This window comes from Tauraco erythrolophus, chromosome 10 (assembly GCF_009769465.1).
Source record: "Tauraco erythrolophus isolate bTauEry1 chromosome 10, bTauEry1.pri, whole genome shotgun sequence".
Taxonomy (NCBI): Eukaryota; Metazoa; Chordata; class Aves; order Musophagiformes; family Musophagidae; genus Tauraco; species Tauraco erythrolophus.
Genome location: NC_141474.1, coordinates 21947755 through 21961283, shown reverse-complemented (window position 1 = coordinate 21961283; position 13529 = coordinate 21947755). Strand labels below are relative to the sequence as shown.

Below are 13529 nucleotides of genomic sequence, written 5' to 3'. Positions count from 1 at the left end.
GACAAAATTAAAAGGCAATATGCCTGATCTTGCAAGGTACTCATCAGCTTCGTATCCCTTTTAAATCAATGAGATTGTCAGGGGCAGCCAACAATTTGTGACAGTAGCGAGAGCGCTGCTTTTAAGTTCCTGCTTTGAAATACTTTGTGCAGTAGCTGTAGGTTTTTGTTTCTTTGTATTTTGTAGTTATGCCTTTTTAACTGAATACGCAATTGTTGGACCACACATGGACAACAGCTTGTCAGTGCTTTCAGCAATCCAGTTTCACTGGAGCTTTGGGGTGAGGTTCTCAAACCGTCCTCCTTGATCTACTATGGGAGCAAGACTGGGCTGCCAAGGCTTGCGTGAGCAGTCTTCACAGACAACATTCCTGAGCAAAGGTTGAAGAACAGCAGCTTTTTAAACAGAAGAGCATTTGCCATAGCTCTGCAAAAAGCCCTGGCCTTTTAGTAAATATTCAAAACAAATCCTGGAGCTGAACTTTGAAGCTTTTATAATAGCTCTGATCAGAAAAATAATATCACCAACACCACTTAGGCTAGTGTGAAAATAGATTTATAACCTTTTATTTTATTTCTATGTTTTGTCACTCCTCATTTACTGCAGCAGGCAAGGAAATTCCAATTAAATGAAAAGTACTGAGAGCAGTTATTATGTTCAGTCTTGCCAATTACTGGATTGTACCTACATCGCTTTGATTCTTCACCAGTCAGTCAAGACAGCTTGATGTCTACATTATACCTTCTGCTTATTAGTAGCTTGCAAGTGTTTGAAAAGACGAATTGCAAAGGACTAGATGTTCCCTCCTTGTGTCTCCATACTGTGGAAGATAGCAGCACACACAAAATAGAAATGAAAAAGCCTACGAATGACACAGGTGAAAAAACAGTTAGCAATGCGGCATAATGCCATATCCCATCCACTGTACCACTGCCCTGTCACAGAAAAGGATGTGATGGAGAATGGACATCTTCAGAGTACTCTCAAGCAGCTGAGAAAAAGCTGAAGAAATAGCATGTTCCTGAAAAAGGCAGCATGGTATGGATGTCACTTTCATTCTAAAGATGGACATTTTCATGTTTTCACTCTGTTCACTGCTGTGAAAAAAGCAGGTTTATATTTCACCTTTTTATCTAGAGTCAAACATTCAGTAAAAAGGGAAGTCTAAGGAAAAAGCATGGGTTTTACACAGTAAATAGGTTTTAATTGCTTATACTCAGGACAGCAGAAAAATTTCATCTTCAGAAATATCACATTGCTGCATTCCTCTTTTTTTCTTCTCCATTTCCTTTCTCCTCTTTTCCTTCCTACCCTTCCAGTTCCTCCTCTAACTACATGTTTCATTTTCATCTCTTCACCATTCTATCTGATAATATGAATGAAATACTGACTGTCAACTCAAAACTCAACATTCTGGTTGGATTAAGGGTGAACTGACATTTCCCAACACCGTTGTTCCAAGTTTTCTTTTGATTCACTACCTTGAGAGTTATAATTACTTTGTATTCAGAAGTTTAGTAGAGTTTCCAAAGAGGGGAAGAACACACATCCAAATGCACATGGACTTTCAAATGAACTAACACACACGCAGTGATGTACCACACTTTCACTACTGGGAACTCCAGGTAGGTTTGATGGTTTGTATAATGGCATACTCTCCAAAATTCAACCACTGTATTTTTAAAGTTACTGTCATGTACATCATACATGTATAAAGAAAACTTAAGACTTGGGAGAATTTCAAAATATTTTGGGGCCTTATAATCTTTGGTAGGATGGATATTGATAACTCTGTCCTCCAATTTGTACTGGATAACTTGCACTGTATTTATAACAAGACCTTCGGTGTTTGCTGCAGCTGTGCATAGTACACTCTGAACACACTACTTTCAGCTGCTTGTGTGCAAGTCGTATCTACCACCTGTAGTAGCAGACCCATCGGGTACAAGATATCCTATTATGGTTTCCCTGACGGATAAAGTAGAAAATTAATTGTGGATCAAAAGGTTGTCTTTAGGACTTACTGCTTGGTAAAGTAATTGGTACACTTGTTTAATGAGAAAAGGTGCCCACAGGTAATTTTTTATTTCAGTGTGAGTTTTGGAAGCTCTCAGCTCCTCTTGTATGGATTTGCAAAAAGGAGAAGAAAAGTGGTAAACTAACACCCAGTAGAGGATAAAAAAAGATCAATCTGCCAGTAAAGAAGAGAAGGAAAAAAAGAAAAAAAAAAAGAAATTAGCAAGCCAACAGTAAAAAGCTAAAGTGACATAAGAACAGTCAGAGAAATAACTTTGAAGACAAAACTGAAGCTGAGGAAATGTCATAACGTGAAAATCAAAGCCTGGACCAGAAACAGCGAGCATATTTAAAGCTGAATGTGCTAACAATCTCAATCCCAGCTAATTTAAGAACGATTCATACCAGCTGGATAAAGTAGAGCTCTTTTCAATGGATATGAGCAATGGGCAAGAAATGTTGATTAGATCACTTTCTGGCTTAATATGCAGCCATTCTGCTGATATTAAGAGCAGTAAGAAGAGAGGTTGTCAGCACTCACAAGCTCACAGGAGACATATCTAGAATGAGACACAGTCAGCACAAAGGTGTAAAGGGTAATAGATTTATTTCTCATTTTCCCATTCCCTGAGGACTGTTGCAACATACAGAGAAGATTACCCAGAGTTTGAAAAAAGAGAAATAGTAACAGTTCTTCCATTCAAAGGAAATCCTAAAGGATTGCATAGTTTTTCAGAAATAACATTTTTTCAGAGAACTTTTCCTCCCCTGTAATCTTGAACATGTTCCATCCAACTGCTACAGAAAGAGAGGCTGATGGATGGCACAGGAGGTAGGATAACTACCGATCTTACTCATTGCTTTTGATCAGATTTGAAGAATTATCAAAAATACTCCAGCCAAAGCCCCTAAACAAAAGATATTTGGAGCATAGTAGGTTAAAAGTATAGGGAATTTTGCTGGTCCAGAGCGACCTGAATGCAGAGTACTTTGTCACTCTGCTTCATTTTAAGAATATGACCACCTTGTTCACAGATCAGTGAAACAGTGTCATAAATAGGTAGATTGGGGATTTCTGTGTTACCCTAACTATGTATTCATTGTCTAAAACTGTGGCATGTGGATTAAAAATATTGCAAGAAGAGTCAAAATTGAAGTGCTACTAAAAGAGATGGCAGCCACTATGTTGTTGGTGAGAAGTGTGAGCCTGAACTGAAACATTAAGACTGTACCAGTCCAAATAATGGGAATTTTATATCCAGGCTCCAAACTTCTGAAAGCATTTTGCTGGATTTCTGTAATTAAAAGAAGCAATAAGAGAAGAGTGACAATGTAAAGCTGGCTGGCAGACGTTAATAACTTACCCACGCAGGAGGTTCCGTCATTAGGTAAAAAAGTTTGTTGACCATTGCTGGATTTGAAACCAGGCACACACATGCAGAAATAACTTCCCACAGTGTTTGTGCAATTGGCATGCTCTCCACAAGGCTGAGTAGCATTTTCACATTCATTATCATCTGTCAAGACATAAATTATGGAGAAATATATTTGCATTTGCCAGTTGAAGAAAACAGTAAAGTAAGAGCTTAATTTGGCCTCTGGTATTCTATTTACAGAAGTTTTGAATGCTGAGCTGGCAGTCTTGGTGTTTGTCTATATAGTTTTCCCATTGCCAGGGATGTAATCAGGTGTTCAGCAGCACTCTTCTGCCCTCATCCTGCGTGAGTCAACAAATCAGAAAACCAGCAGGATACTTAAGTGAATGGTTTAATTGGATATTCACTTGGAATAAAGGATTGAGACCAGTACATGTTCTGCCGTGTTGTATTTGATAAAATTTTTGCTACCCAAAAATCTACAGGTAGAGAGTCACCCCGAAGATGCATCTGAGAATTCAGAATCATAGAAAACAGAGCTCAAAAGGATATCAAGAAGTCACCCACTTTGTTCTCTAACACCAAAGCAGGATCAATATAGCTGAACTGACAGGCTTTTTTCTGGCCTGTTTTTGAAGACCTTCTGTGGTATTTCTCATCAGTCCCAGACAAAAAACTTAGAAAGTTTGTCCTGCTGACTGACCTGAGTGTTCAAGTATATTGTTTTTCCTTAGTTATCCCAAAGATCTTAACAGACGAGCAAGATTCATGGCTTGGATCTTTACCTCTTAGAAATTGCTGTGCAAGTCATCATTTTTATACCTGCATATTTACATGATCTATTTTACAGGGCTAATCCCATGTCTCTAGTGATACATGATAAAGGAACTATATACACCAGTTTTAAGACTGCTTCATCTCTGCAGAGCCTCTGCATGTGCTATCATTGTGAGTATGGGAATCCAGCTAGCTTGATCAAATGAAATCATAAACTTATGCTTTGAATTGTATAGTTGATTTTCTGCAATGACTCAATAAAACTGTTTCCTCTCCAGAGTCTTCCAGGTCCCTGTTGTCTATGAAATAATTTTCAGACAAAACTTGAAAAAATTTAAAAGCTTCTTTATCCAGACACTCTACTTATCAAACTGAGAGTAATACTCACAATGCTGATAATTCCATGTTTCCAAATAGCCCATTTCTCCCAAAGCACCCCGAAATTCTGAAACTAACAAATCAATGAAAGTCTCCCAAAGAAGACGACACTTTGAGTGGAGTTCTCCATTTTCTACATTGTGAGAAAGGAAAAGAGTTAAAGGCTTCCTGAAGTCTGCTGGGATTTTGTTCCTGTTCGCAAGCAAAAGGTACTCATAACATGATGAATGACAGGAAAGAATTCTAACAGGGAGAGAAATAACAATTTATTGCAGAAGAGGAACGATTAAGGAGCGTGACAGGGAGAAGAAATATGATTTCAGAAAAGACGCCCAAGGATGAGTTTCAAAAAAGCGCTTCTGCTTCCTGATGGTCAGTGTTCTCATAAGGTGTTTACAGAGACAGGGTACAGATAAGTAAAGTGTCATGTAAGCTAGGGCAGAGGCAAGATTAAAGTACACCAAGAGCTGTAAAGCATTGCAGGAATACATTTCTGCAATATAACTTAGTCACAACCCCCAGCATAACCCTGGAACAGGACATTTTTCAGATTTGAAGTCTGACGTGATTTGGAATTTTATTCAGTCGACTCAGAGATGCAAATATCAATTCAGAACTGCAGCTTTCCTCAGGGGAATTTGGGTCAACAGTATCAAACGGATTATGCTCATTATAACTAAAATTGAATGTAATTTAATGAGGAATCCAAGTCTAAAAGCACTTTGCCAACACATGTCAACAATATTTATTCTACAGCTTTGGTATTCATGAGAATACAGCAGAGAAGGTGTATGATTTGGATATTAAAGAATGCCAAAGTAAAACCAAATTAGTTTAAGTGGAATTATGACAGGGAGAAAAAAATATGGTGTTGATACAAGTTCAAAAGCAAAGCATGAGAATATGAAAAATCCAGTTTAGCATGTGGCATTGCAGAGACCAGGCCCCAGGACACTTGACAAATCTTGATGACAAGGTCCACTTCTTTGAATATCATTTATGTGTGTCTGTTTGGACCTTTTGCAATCCCAGTTTGCTCCCGGACACTGGCATTTCATGACAAAAAAAAAAAAAAAAGAAAGGATTACTCCATTTTAGCTGACTAGTAAACTTGGTCTTGGGAAAGTGTTATAGATCCTAGAAAATAGTGTGTTGACTTTGGAAAGCTTCTGGGATAATAGTCACAGAAGATGAGAAGTAGGACACTAACGACCATAGGACTTCATTCAAAGTAGAGGAATAACAACACTAAGGAGAAAAAAGTTACAGGCCACATGTAAGAACTTTTCTACTGGATTTGTTTTCTAGGAGCTCAACTATAGTCCTCAAAATCCAGCAATATTACCTTTTTCAGGTAGTCCAAAGAGTTTATAGGCAATATTAAAATGACTCATGCACCGGTCATCAATAAATTCTTTACAATTATGCCTAATTAACTTTAATGGATTATTGGTGGTTGTCCTCAATATTTAGCATATCTGTAAAGGGTTTATTGATGACTATATTGCCTTAGAAGGCTTGTCTACTGAGAGCACCTTTCAGATAATTTGAGAAACCTTTAGAACACTGAAAAAAAGTAGCAGTCACTTACATTGTAAGCACAAGAATGAAAGAGTTAAATTCATAAGGAGCTTTCTTTTCACTATTTCCATGGTCTAATGTAATGCTGAGCAGATCATGCTGGGGGAAAATTTACTGGACCACATCCTGCTTCCATTGAAATTAATGGCACAAAAGCCACTGACATAAGTAGGCCCAGGACTGTGTTTGCTATGGAAAACTACTGAGTTGATGAGAAAGGCAAGTGAGGAAGAAGTTTCCAAGAAAAAGTGGAGTTTCATATACAGTTTGACTAGATGTGTTTATTCTGCCTTATTTCACATAAAATATTTTACAAGATCAACAACGATGGCAAAAATACCTTCTAGTTCTCTGAATAAACAACCTGAAATTTTTCTTCAGATGATAGTTCAATGTGAAGCCTGGGGTTTAAAGTAATTTTCCAAATTTTACATGATTTATAATATTATTTGATTTGTGAGTTAAAGGATGTAAGGAAAAAAGAACAGGATTTATAGATGGAAAAATGTTTGGGTTTTTTTGATTTTGTGGTTTTTCTTATTAGAAAATTTTCTGTCAATACAAAGAAAATGCTTTAAATGACAGCAAGCATATAATCCACCTGCTTTGTTGCTGCCTGATTTAATTATGGCATGTGCATTCGCTGCTGGCACAGATGCCTATTGAACACTGCGAGCAGTATTTCAGGAATACATGTTCCTTTAAATTTTCTTTTTTTTTTCCAGTAACTGATGAAAAATTCGGAGACTTTTAGAGACAAGATTGGCCAAATGACAAGGTTAATTACTGTAGCTAAATGATAATGCTGCGTTCAAGTCTGTTTGATACAGAAGACATTTCCTTAATAGCTGAACTGTCTTGAGAAGTGGCAGCTGGAGGGGGATGGGGAGCAGGTTGTTGTTGATTGTTAGTTTTTTTTTTTTATCTGGCAATCCTATGATAGTTGGAATGCTTTAAAATCTAATAACTAAAAATCACAATGTAAGGAAGGTTATAAATGGTTTCCTAGAAATGTATGTTAAATAATCCAAAAAGATGGGTGGATACAGGAATTTTTATGTACGTGTATCTGAGTATTGGTAGGATGCCTACATGATACAGGTGTAATATAAAACCAATTCTCCATTTGCACCTTGAAAATCCAGCTACTATGTGTTTTTTACTTTATATAAACGCAATTATCGTTAGATGGAATCAGCTACTAGCCGCATGTAATCATATCTCTACTAGTCTCTTAAAAATGTATAATGGTCTTCAAAAGCAAAAAAATTTGAAAAGCTGATGTATCTCTCTCAAACTCCGTTTTGTTGAGAATGGTAATCCTGTATTAAAACCGCATGTGTTCATTAATATGAGAACACTGTTGATTTAGGATTGAGTAGCCCCACTAAGAAGTTTGGGCCTTGATGGAAGTCTTCCCCTGTCACAGAGGGCCATATATTGGATCCAGTGTTTGAACAATCACTCTTTCATATCAGGTAACATTGTTCATAGTTAAGTAAAACATGTATGGATTTTGTTTAGCATTGATATACATCTTTTAATGAAGACCATTCAATTATTTTAGAAATTTTAAAATATATGAATACAAAAAGAAAGAATGATTTGTGGATTTTAGGGCCGTAATGCAGTTGTAAGATGGAGGAATCTGATGAGATTTTAGGAAAAAAGAATAGAGGAGATTTTTTTCTATCATATTCCATATCCTTTCTAAAGTGCAAGTTTATCCTTGTTTACTCATATATCCTGTTTTAATACTGAGTGGCTATAAAGTTATAACCTACAGTAGGAAAATGTCAAGGCAACTATAGCTACAAAATGACATAATTTGTTATTATTGTGACAAGCATAAGAAAATACTTTGAATTATCAATTTTATATATAAGATTTTTGTAACACTGTTTATATATTTTACATTTGTGAGAGGAAGTCTTATGGTAGTGGATTTATCAAAACAGCTTCAAAGGATTTCCATTGCACCAAGTACATGTCCATGATAGACTTTTTGATGATATGACAACATACAATATGAAGAGTTAGTTTTGGGATGAAACTTGTCATATTGATTCACAACCACACAGGATTTTTTTTTCATTTTTATAAGTTTTGAAGTAAACTGTTTCTCCCTTCACTTCAAGTAACAAACAAATAAGATTGAAATCACTCAAGTTAAACAGAATGATTTGTGCATTTTCAGTCCTCACCAACTGATGCAAAATGGGATTTTTTTTTTTTTTTTTTCGGAGGGGAACTTTGTGTTATAGGATATATTTTGGGCTCTTTGGCATTGAATTAAATTGTTATTGGTCAGGCCGATGGCCTTTAGTAATTGGTAAGTGACCTGACTGGAAAACTAGCAATGTTGAACTTGGAGTTTGGTTACTGGTGATAGCCACTTATGGTGGGATGGCCCATGGCTGCAGGAGCTTGCCATCTAAGAGCCCACCACATGGAAAGCCTGCCCTGGAGCTGCATAGCCTGTGACTTCCATGGTCCTGGCTCTTCTGCAGAAAAGCTGGAATTGCCAAAGTCTTAGGTCAAAATCTGCCAGTTAGACCTACACATCCCAAGGCTTCTACTGGGAGCTTATGACAGGCAGAGCACTAAAGGTCCTTGTTCCTCTGCTGCTTTGGCAGGGGCTGCAGTCCTGGCTCTGCACACATGGCAATCTCCACTGTGATCAGGCTGCTTTGCAGGCTCTGACCTGAGTAGCCAGCCAGGCTGGCAAGAGAGGCAACAGACTTCCCAGGGCAGCAGAAATCTTGCTGTTGCAGGTGAACTTTTTTTGACACCTTGACACTCCAGAGAAGGATTTTAATGAATTAAGATCTGACTAGAGCTTGAGTTTGATAACCTGAGTTTCCCCAAAGCCACACCTGAACAAGTATAGGCACGATGGTATGATTTTCATAAGTTTAATGAATGCTTGATGTTAGAAGGACTGTAAGCAGCTTGTACTGAGGCCACTACCGTATACTGAAATACATTCACATTTTATTAAGTGCGTTCCCCAGACGACACAAAAAGAAGCAATTAAAACATCAACAATTAATTTTGTCCCATTCCAGGCCTTTTGAGACCAAGGTTGAAGCCTCTGGGGCATACTCATCTATCAAGAACAGCAGTGGCAGCACAGGGCTGGGGACCAATATCGGACATAGTAGTCTGAAAAGTGGACAGCACTGGATAGGAAGGAAACACAGCTGGAGCAGCTGGGGAATACATTGATTCATTGCATCCGGCTGTTTGCTTTCGACAGCAGCCGCTGCTGCAAAGCTGCTATGGAGCCCCTGGGGGAAACTAAACCTACCCTTCCCTAGTGCAACCCTCGGGGGAGAACAGTACTTGAAGTGCCTCACTTAACCCCTCAAAAGCAAGGAAATGAAAGGCTTCCTGTAAAACAAATTCCAGCGCTACTCATCCCGCTGTGCTTAGCTTGTCTGGAGGTCTCAGAACAGTGGGCGATCTTACATACATTACTTCTCTGCTGCAGGACTGTGCATCTACAGCCATCGCAGCCCGAGTTGGGAACAGCGATACCATTAGCAACCTCGCCTTTCCTTCTTTGTGATGTGTTTCCATTAATGGTAATTTAACACAATTTGTTTATGATTCTCCAAAGATTCAGCATTCAAATTTGGTCTAAATCAGCATGAAAGAGCAGATGCTTAGAAAAACCACTTGAGACTGCAGAACTGGGCTGGAAATCTCATTTAAATATGAATTGCTTTCATAATGGGCCCGATTCATCTTTGTCCTACACGGGGGCAGGGGACCATGCAGTTGCTGTATGGGAAATCTTGCCGCTGCAAACTGTCTTGTAACTCTCCACCTCCTTGCAAGAGCTTTTTGCAATGCCTTCTCAGGATGTTTCTGTAGCTTGGCAGGAGTTTTTAACTGGTTTGAAACTGATGGCTTTGCAGCTGACTGGACTCCTAAAAGTCCTTAGTTCAGCAAACAAATATTTTCTCCCATATTCTTCATAGGCTATGTGTATACACAGAGATGATTTTGATCAGCAGTTCTTTTAAGTCTGGCTGAACTAAGGGGCCACACAACAAAAAATTCTTAGTCCAGTTCAAGAAACAGGGCAAAACAGTCTAAATGAAGAAAAGGCACTCAGGTTGAGTTTCAGAGAATGGACAAGATTTTGAGAGGTTAATGTATTATCTAAACTGCTTCCCTCATCTATTGCTGGTATTTTCAGACATTACAAATTAAACATGAAAAACATTTATTATTGGGTAAGTGCCAGCGAAAAAATTGCCATTTGTTTAGCCACACAGAACAACCTGCCTTTTCAACACTTGTGAAGTATCAAAAAAAGAAAATCTGTAATTTGTGATCACTCATATGTGAAGAATAAGTGTGGGGGAGTGGGGAATCTTCAAAAGTGCTAATCCTTGACTGGAAACAAACCATTTACCCAGACAAGTATCTGCAGGAATTTGAGAATAAAAAGGAACATGGTGTTCAAATTAGCAAAACAGAGGGAAAGGGAGGGAATAAACAGCTGTTGAGTGGCCCTGTCCCACCTTTTCCCCAGCGCTGCCTCCCCTCCTCTGGAGAAGGGAGGTCTACATGCACTGCAGTCAGTAGCAACATGTCCCCATTGTTTCTCCCAGAGGAGACCTTAGAGTTGCGCTGGCCAGCAGAGACTTAGAAAGAGTCCAAAATCCAAATTAGTTATTTATTGTCCAGCTGACACCCCTTCCCTGACCGGATGATAAAAGGGAGACCTGTGAGTGCTCTGAAGATTCACTCCTTCTATTATAGCAAATCTGGGAGCTGGTCAGGCATCCCCGGCTGATATGGTGAGCAGGGCCACAGGGTACCTGTCAGGGATGCTGGTGAAGAGCAGAACCCATGTTACAGCTCAGGCACAAGGGACTGGGAGCTGCCACTCACTCTTTGGGGAAGCAGACCGTGACTTTCTTGCACCTGGAGCCCTCCAGGCTCTCCTTCTGCCTTCCTCCCAGAAAGGTGACATTAGTTCACCAGCTGAGCACCTGACCTGATGAGCTGTTAAATTGCAAGGCTAAAGAAGGAGAGAGACTGCAGCAGAGCAATGCCAGAGACAGCAAAATGGAAAAAATCCAGGATGGAGACGGTCTACTAGAGTTCTTGGACTGGTTTTGGAGATGAGGAGTGATGACCAGATGAATACCCTGGAAAAGTATAGACACTAAATAGTAAGGAATAAAACAATATATGCATTTTGAGTTCAAATCACACGCAGGTCCTGGTTAGCCATACTGTGAACTCAAACAAGCCAGGGCTCCCATCTGACAGGATGTGAATGAGTGAGGTGTCACCACTCAAATCTAAACATCTTGGTCCCAAGCAAGAAATAAGACAGAAGGAAAACAGCTTAGCAAACAGTTTGATCAAGGGGGGAAAAAAAAAATTCCAGGCAGTACTTTGACAAATTTCAAAACAAAGAAAGATGGATATCTATTCAGAAAACAGAGCCAGGAAACGCATCACCAGTTTTACAGCTTGTATTTGAAAACCACTGTGGTGCCATCATAGCATGAGTAAGCAAGATGTGAAAGAAATGGTGAGACATAACGCTGATTGAATGACATAGAGGAACATTAAACATTATCTGATGAGCCTTATTGAACCCTCTACAAGCATGCAGCAAAGGCTGTGATAAGAAATAGTACTATTCTCTGTCAGGATATGGACTTATCCTTCAGTCACACAGGACTAAGTCCTAGGGTCTTGAATACCACAGGGCAACAGTGGCACTGCACTCCCACCGTGCTGGGGAGCTGGGACTGGAAGCATCTGGATTCTCATGGAGGATTGTCACTGTGCTGCTCTGGGACTCCTCTGCAGAGCACAACGGGCAGTTTCAAGTATTTAATGTCAGTGACACTGAGGCATGACAGATGGCACATAGTAGTGGACGCAAATGAGAAAGTACATGGAGCTCTGTAATGACTTATAAAGTAACTATCCAGTCACAGAACTGGTTGTATGTTAAAGGTATTTTTAATTGGAGTCGATAGGGACCATTGACTGTCGTTTTGTTCAGTGTGGTTCATATTATACATTTGAGAATCAGACATTAAGATCCAGTTGAATTCCTCCCTAGAGTGGGCAGATAGGTGTGTTTGAACTAGAAGGCAAGCTTAGGTTCATCTCTAACTGAAGAAGCCTTCCCCACAGCTGACCTGCTCTGTCACTCTTTCTTGTGGTAGGTTCTGAAATAGCAGGACTGTTTCTGCATTAACTTCTGAGTGAGAAAAACGACATGCTCAAGTTTGGTTTGAGTGTCTGAAAAGTCTATTTCCATAAGAGGGCCTGACCTCAAACTCACTAATATCCAAGGAGTGTCTCTCATTAACCTGCATCTTTTCTTTAATAGAAGCAAAGGGGCAAACCCTGCTAAGAGCAGAAGTCAAGAATGAAGACCACATTGCTCTTCCTTTCCTCACCCCACACAGATCTAATTACTGAGACCCAACCTCAACATCCTAGCACACATCCTGTGTCAAGCCTACTGCTCAAGGATTAGCTAGAATGTAATTGAGACACATCATCAGTTTCTTGGTTTGCCTTCTTTAAACCAAGGTGAAGTGCAACTGAATGGGAACATGCTGGATTCCAACTGCCAGCAGCATGCAGGTATCAATACTTTCCTGAGTGCTAACAGCTGAAGGGTTTTAGAAACTTCCCTGTTATTTAATAACATCATTCCTAACCCAGCTTTCATTCTTGTTGCTAACTTGCTTGTTTTCAATGAAACTCATCCTTTAACTGAAACGTAAAACAGCACATGCACAATGAGAATATTTTTGCTTAAAGGAAAGCAAGTAGCACAGCAGTCTTACTTAGAGGGATTTGCCAGTGGACAACTATGTTTCCTGCAGAGCTAAATGACCAGCCCAAGTAAAAGTTCTGTTTCAGCACTGCAAATAGAACTGTATTTAAAAAACCACACAAAACAAATAAAGCCAGATACCACAAAAATCAAACAAAACCAAAACAACTTATAGCCAGACCACATCCAAATTGTAATTTCTTACAGACTTCCCATTGCATTTTCCGTTTACCATAATGGTGGTATAGAATTGGCAACATGAAAGTCCACGAGGATGAAATCTTGATAACATTAACTCTTTCTTCAGTTTATATAAATAAATGCCATGATTTATTTATGCTCCATACACATAACCCCCCAATACTCCAGTAGCCACCATATAATGGTATTCAGGAAAATAAGACTCAAAGTTGGTTAATTCCCAATGCACCTGGTTTTTCTTATTTCCAGTGTTAATTTCTGAAAACTGCTTGCAGAACTTCCTGAACCAAAATACATAAACTCAATGTGGCATATTCTGGTGTTTGTTTAAATCCAAGCTTTCTTTTGCATGTTACGGCAGAACCTGT

The 13529-nt window shown here is 39.1% G+C and overlaps 1 protein-coding gene across 1 annotated transcript in view; it reads right to left on the bottom strand.

The window, feature by feature from the left end:
- Window positions 1-13529, bottom strand: part of ADGRL4 (adhesion G protein-coupled receptor L4) — a 75407-nt gene that overhangs the window by 32857 nt on the left and 29021 nt on the right. Inside the window, exon 4 of the mRNA XM_086617559.1 lies at window positions 3381-3533. Within this exon, the coding sequence (XP_086473685.1) occupies window positions 3381-3533 (153 nt within the window). The remainder of the gene's footprint in view (window positions 1-3380; window positions 3534-13529) is intronic.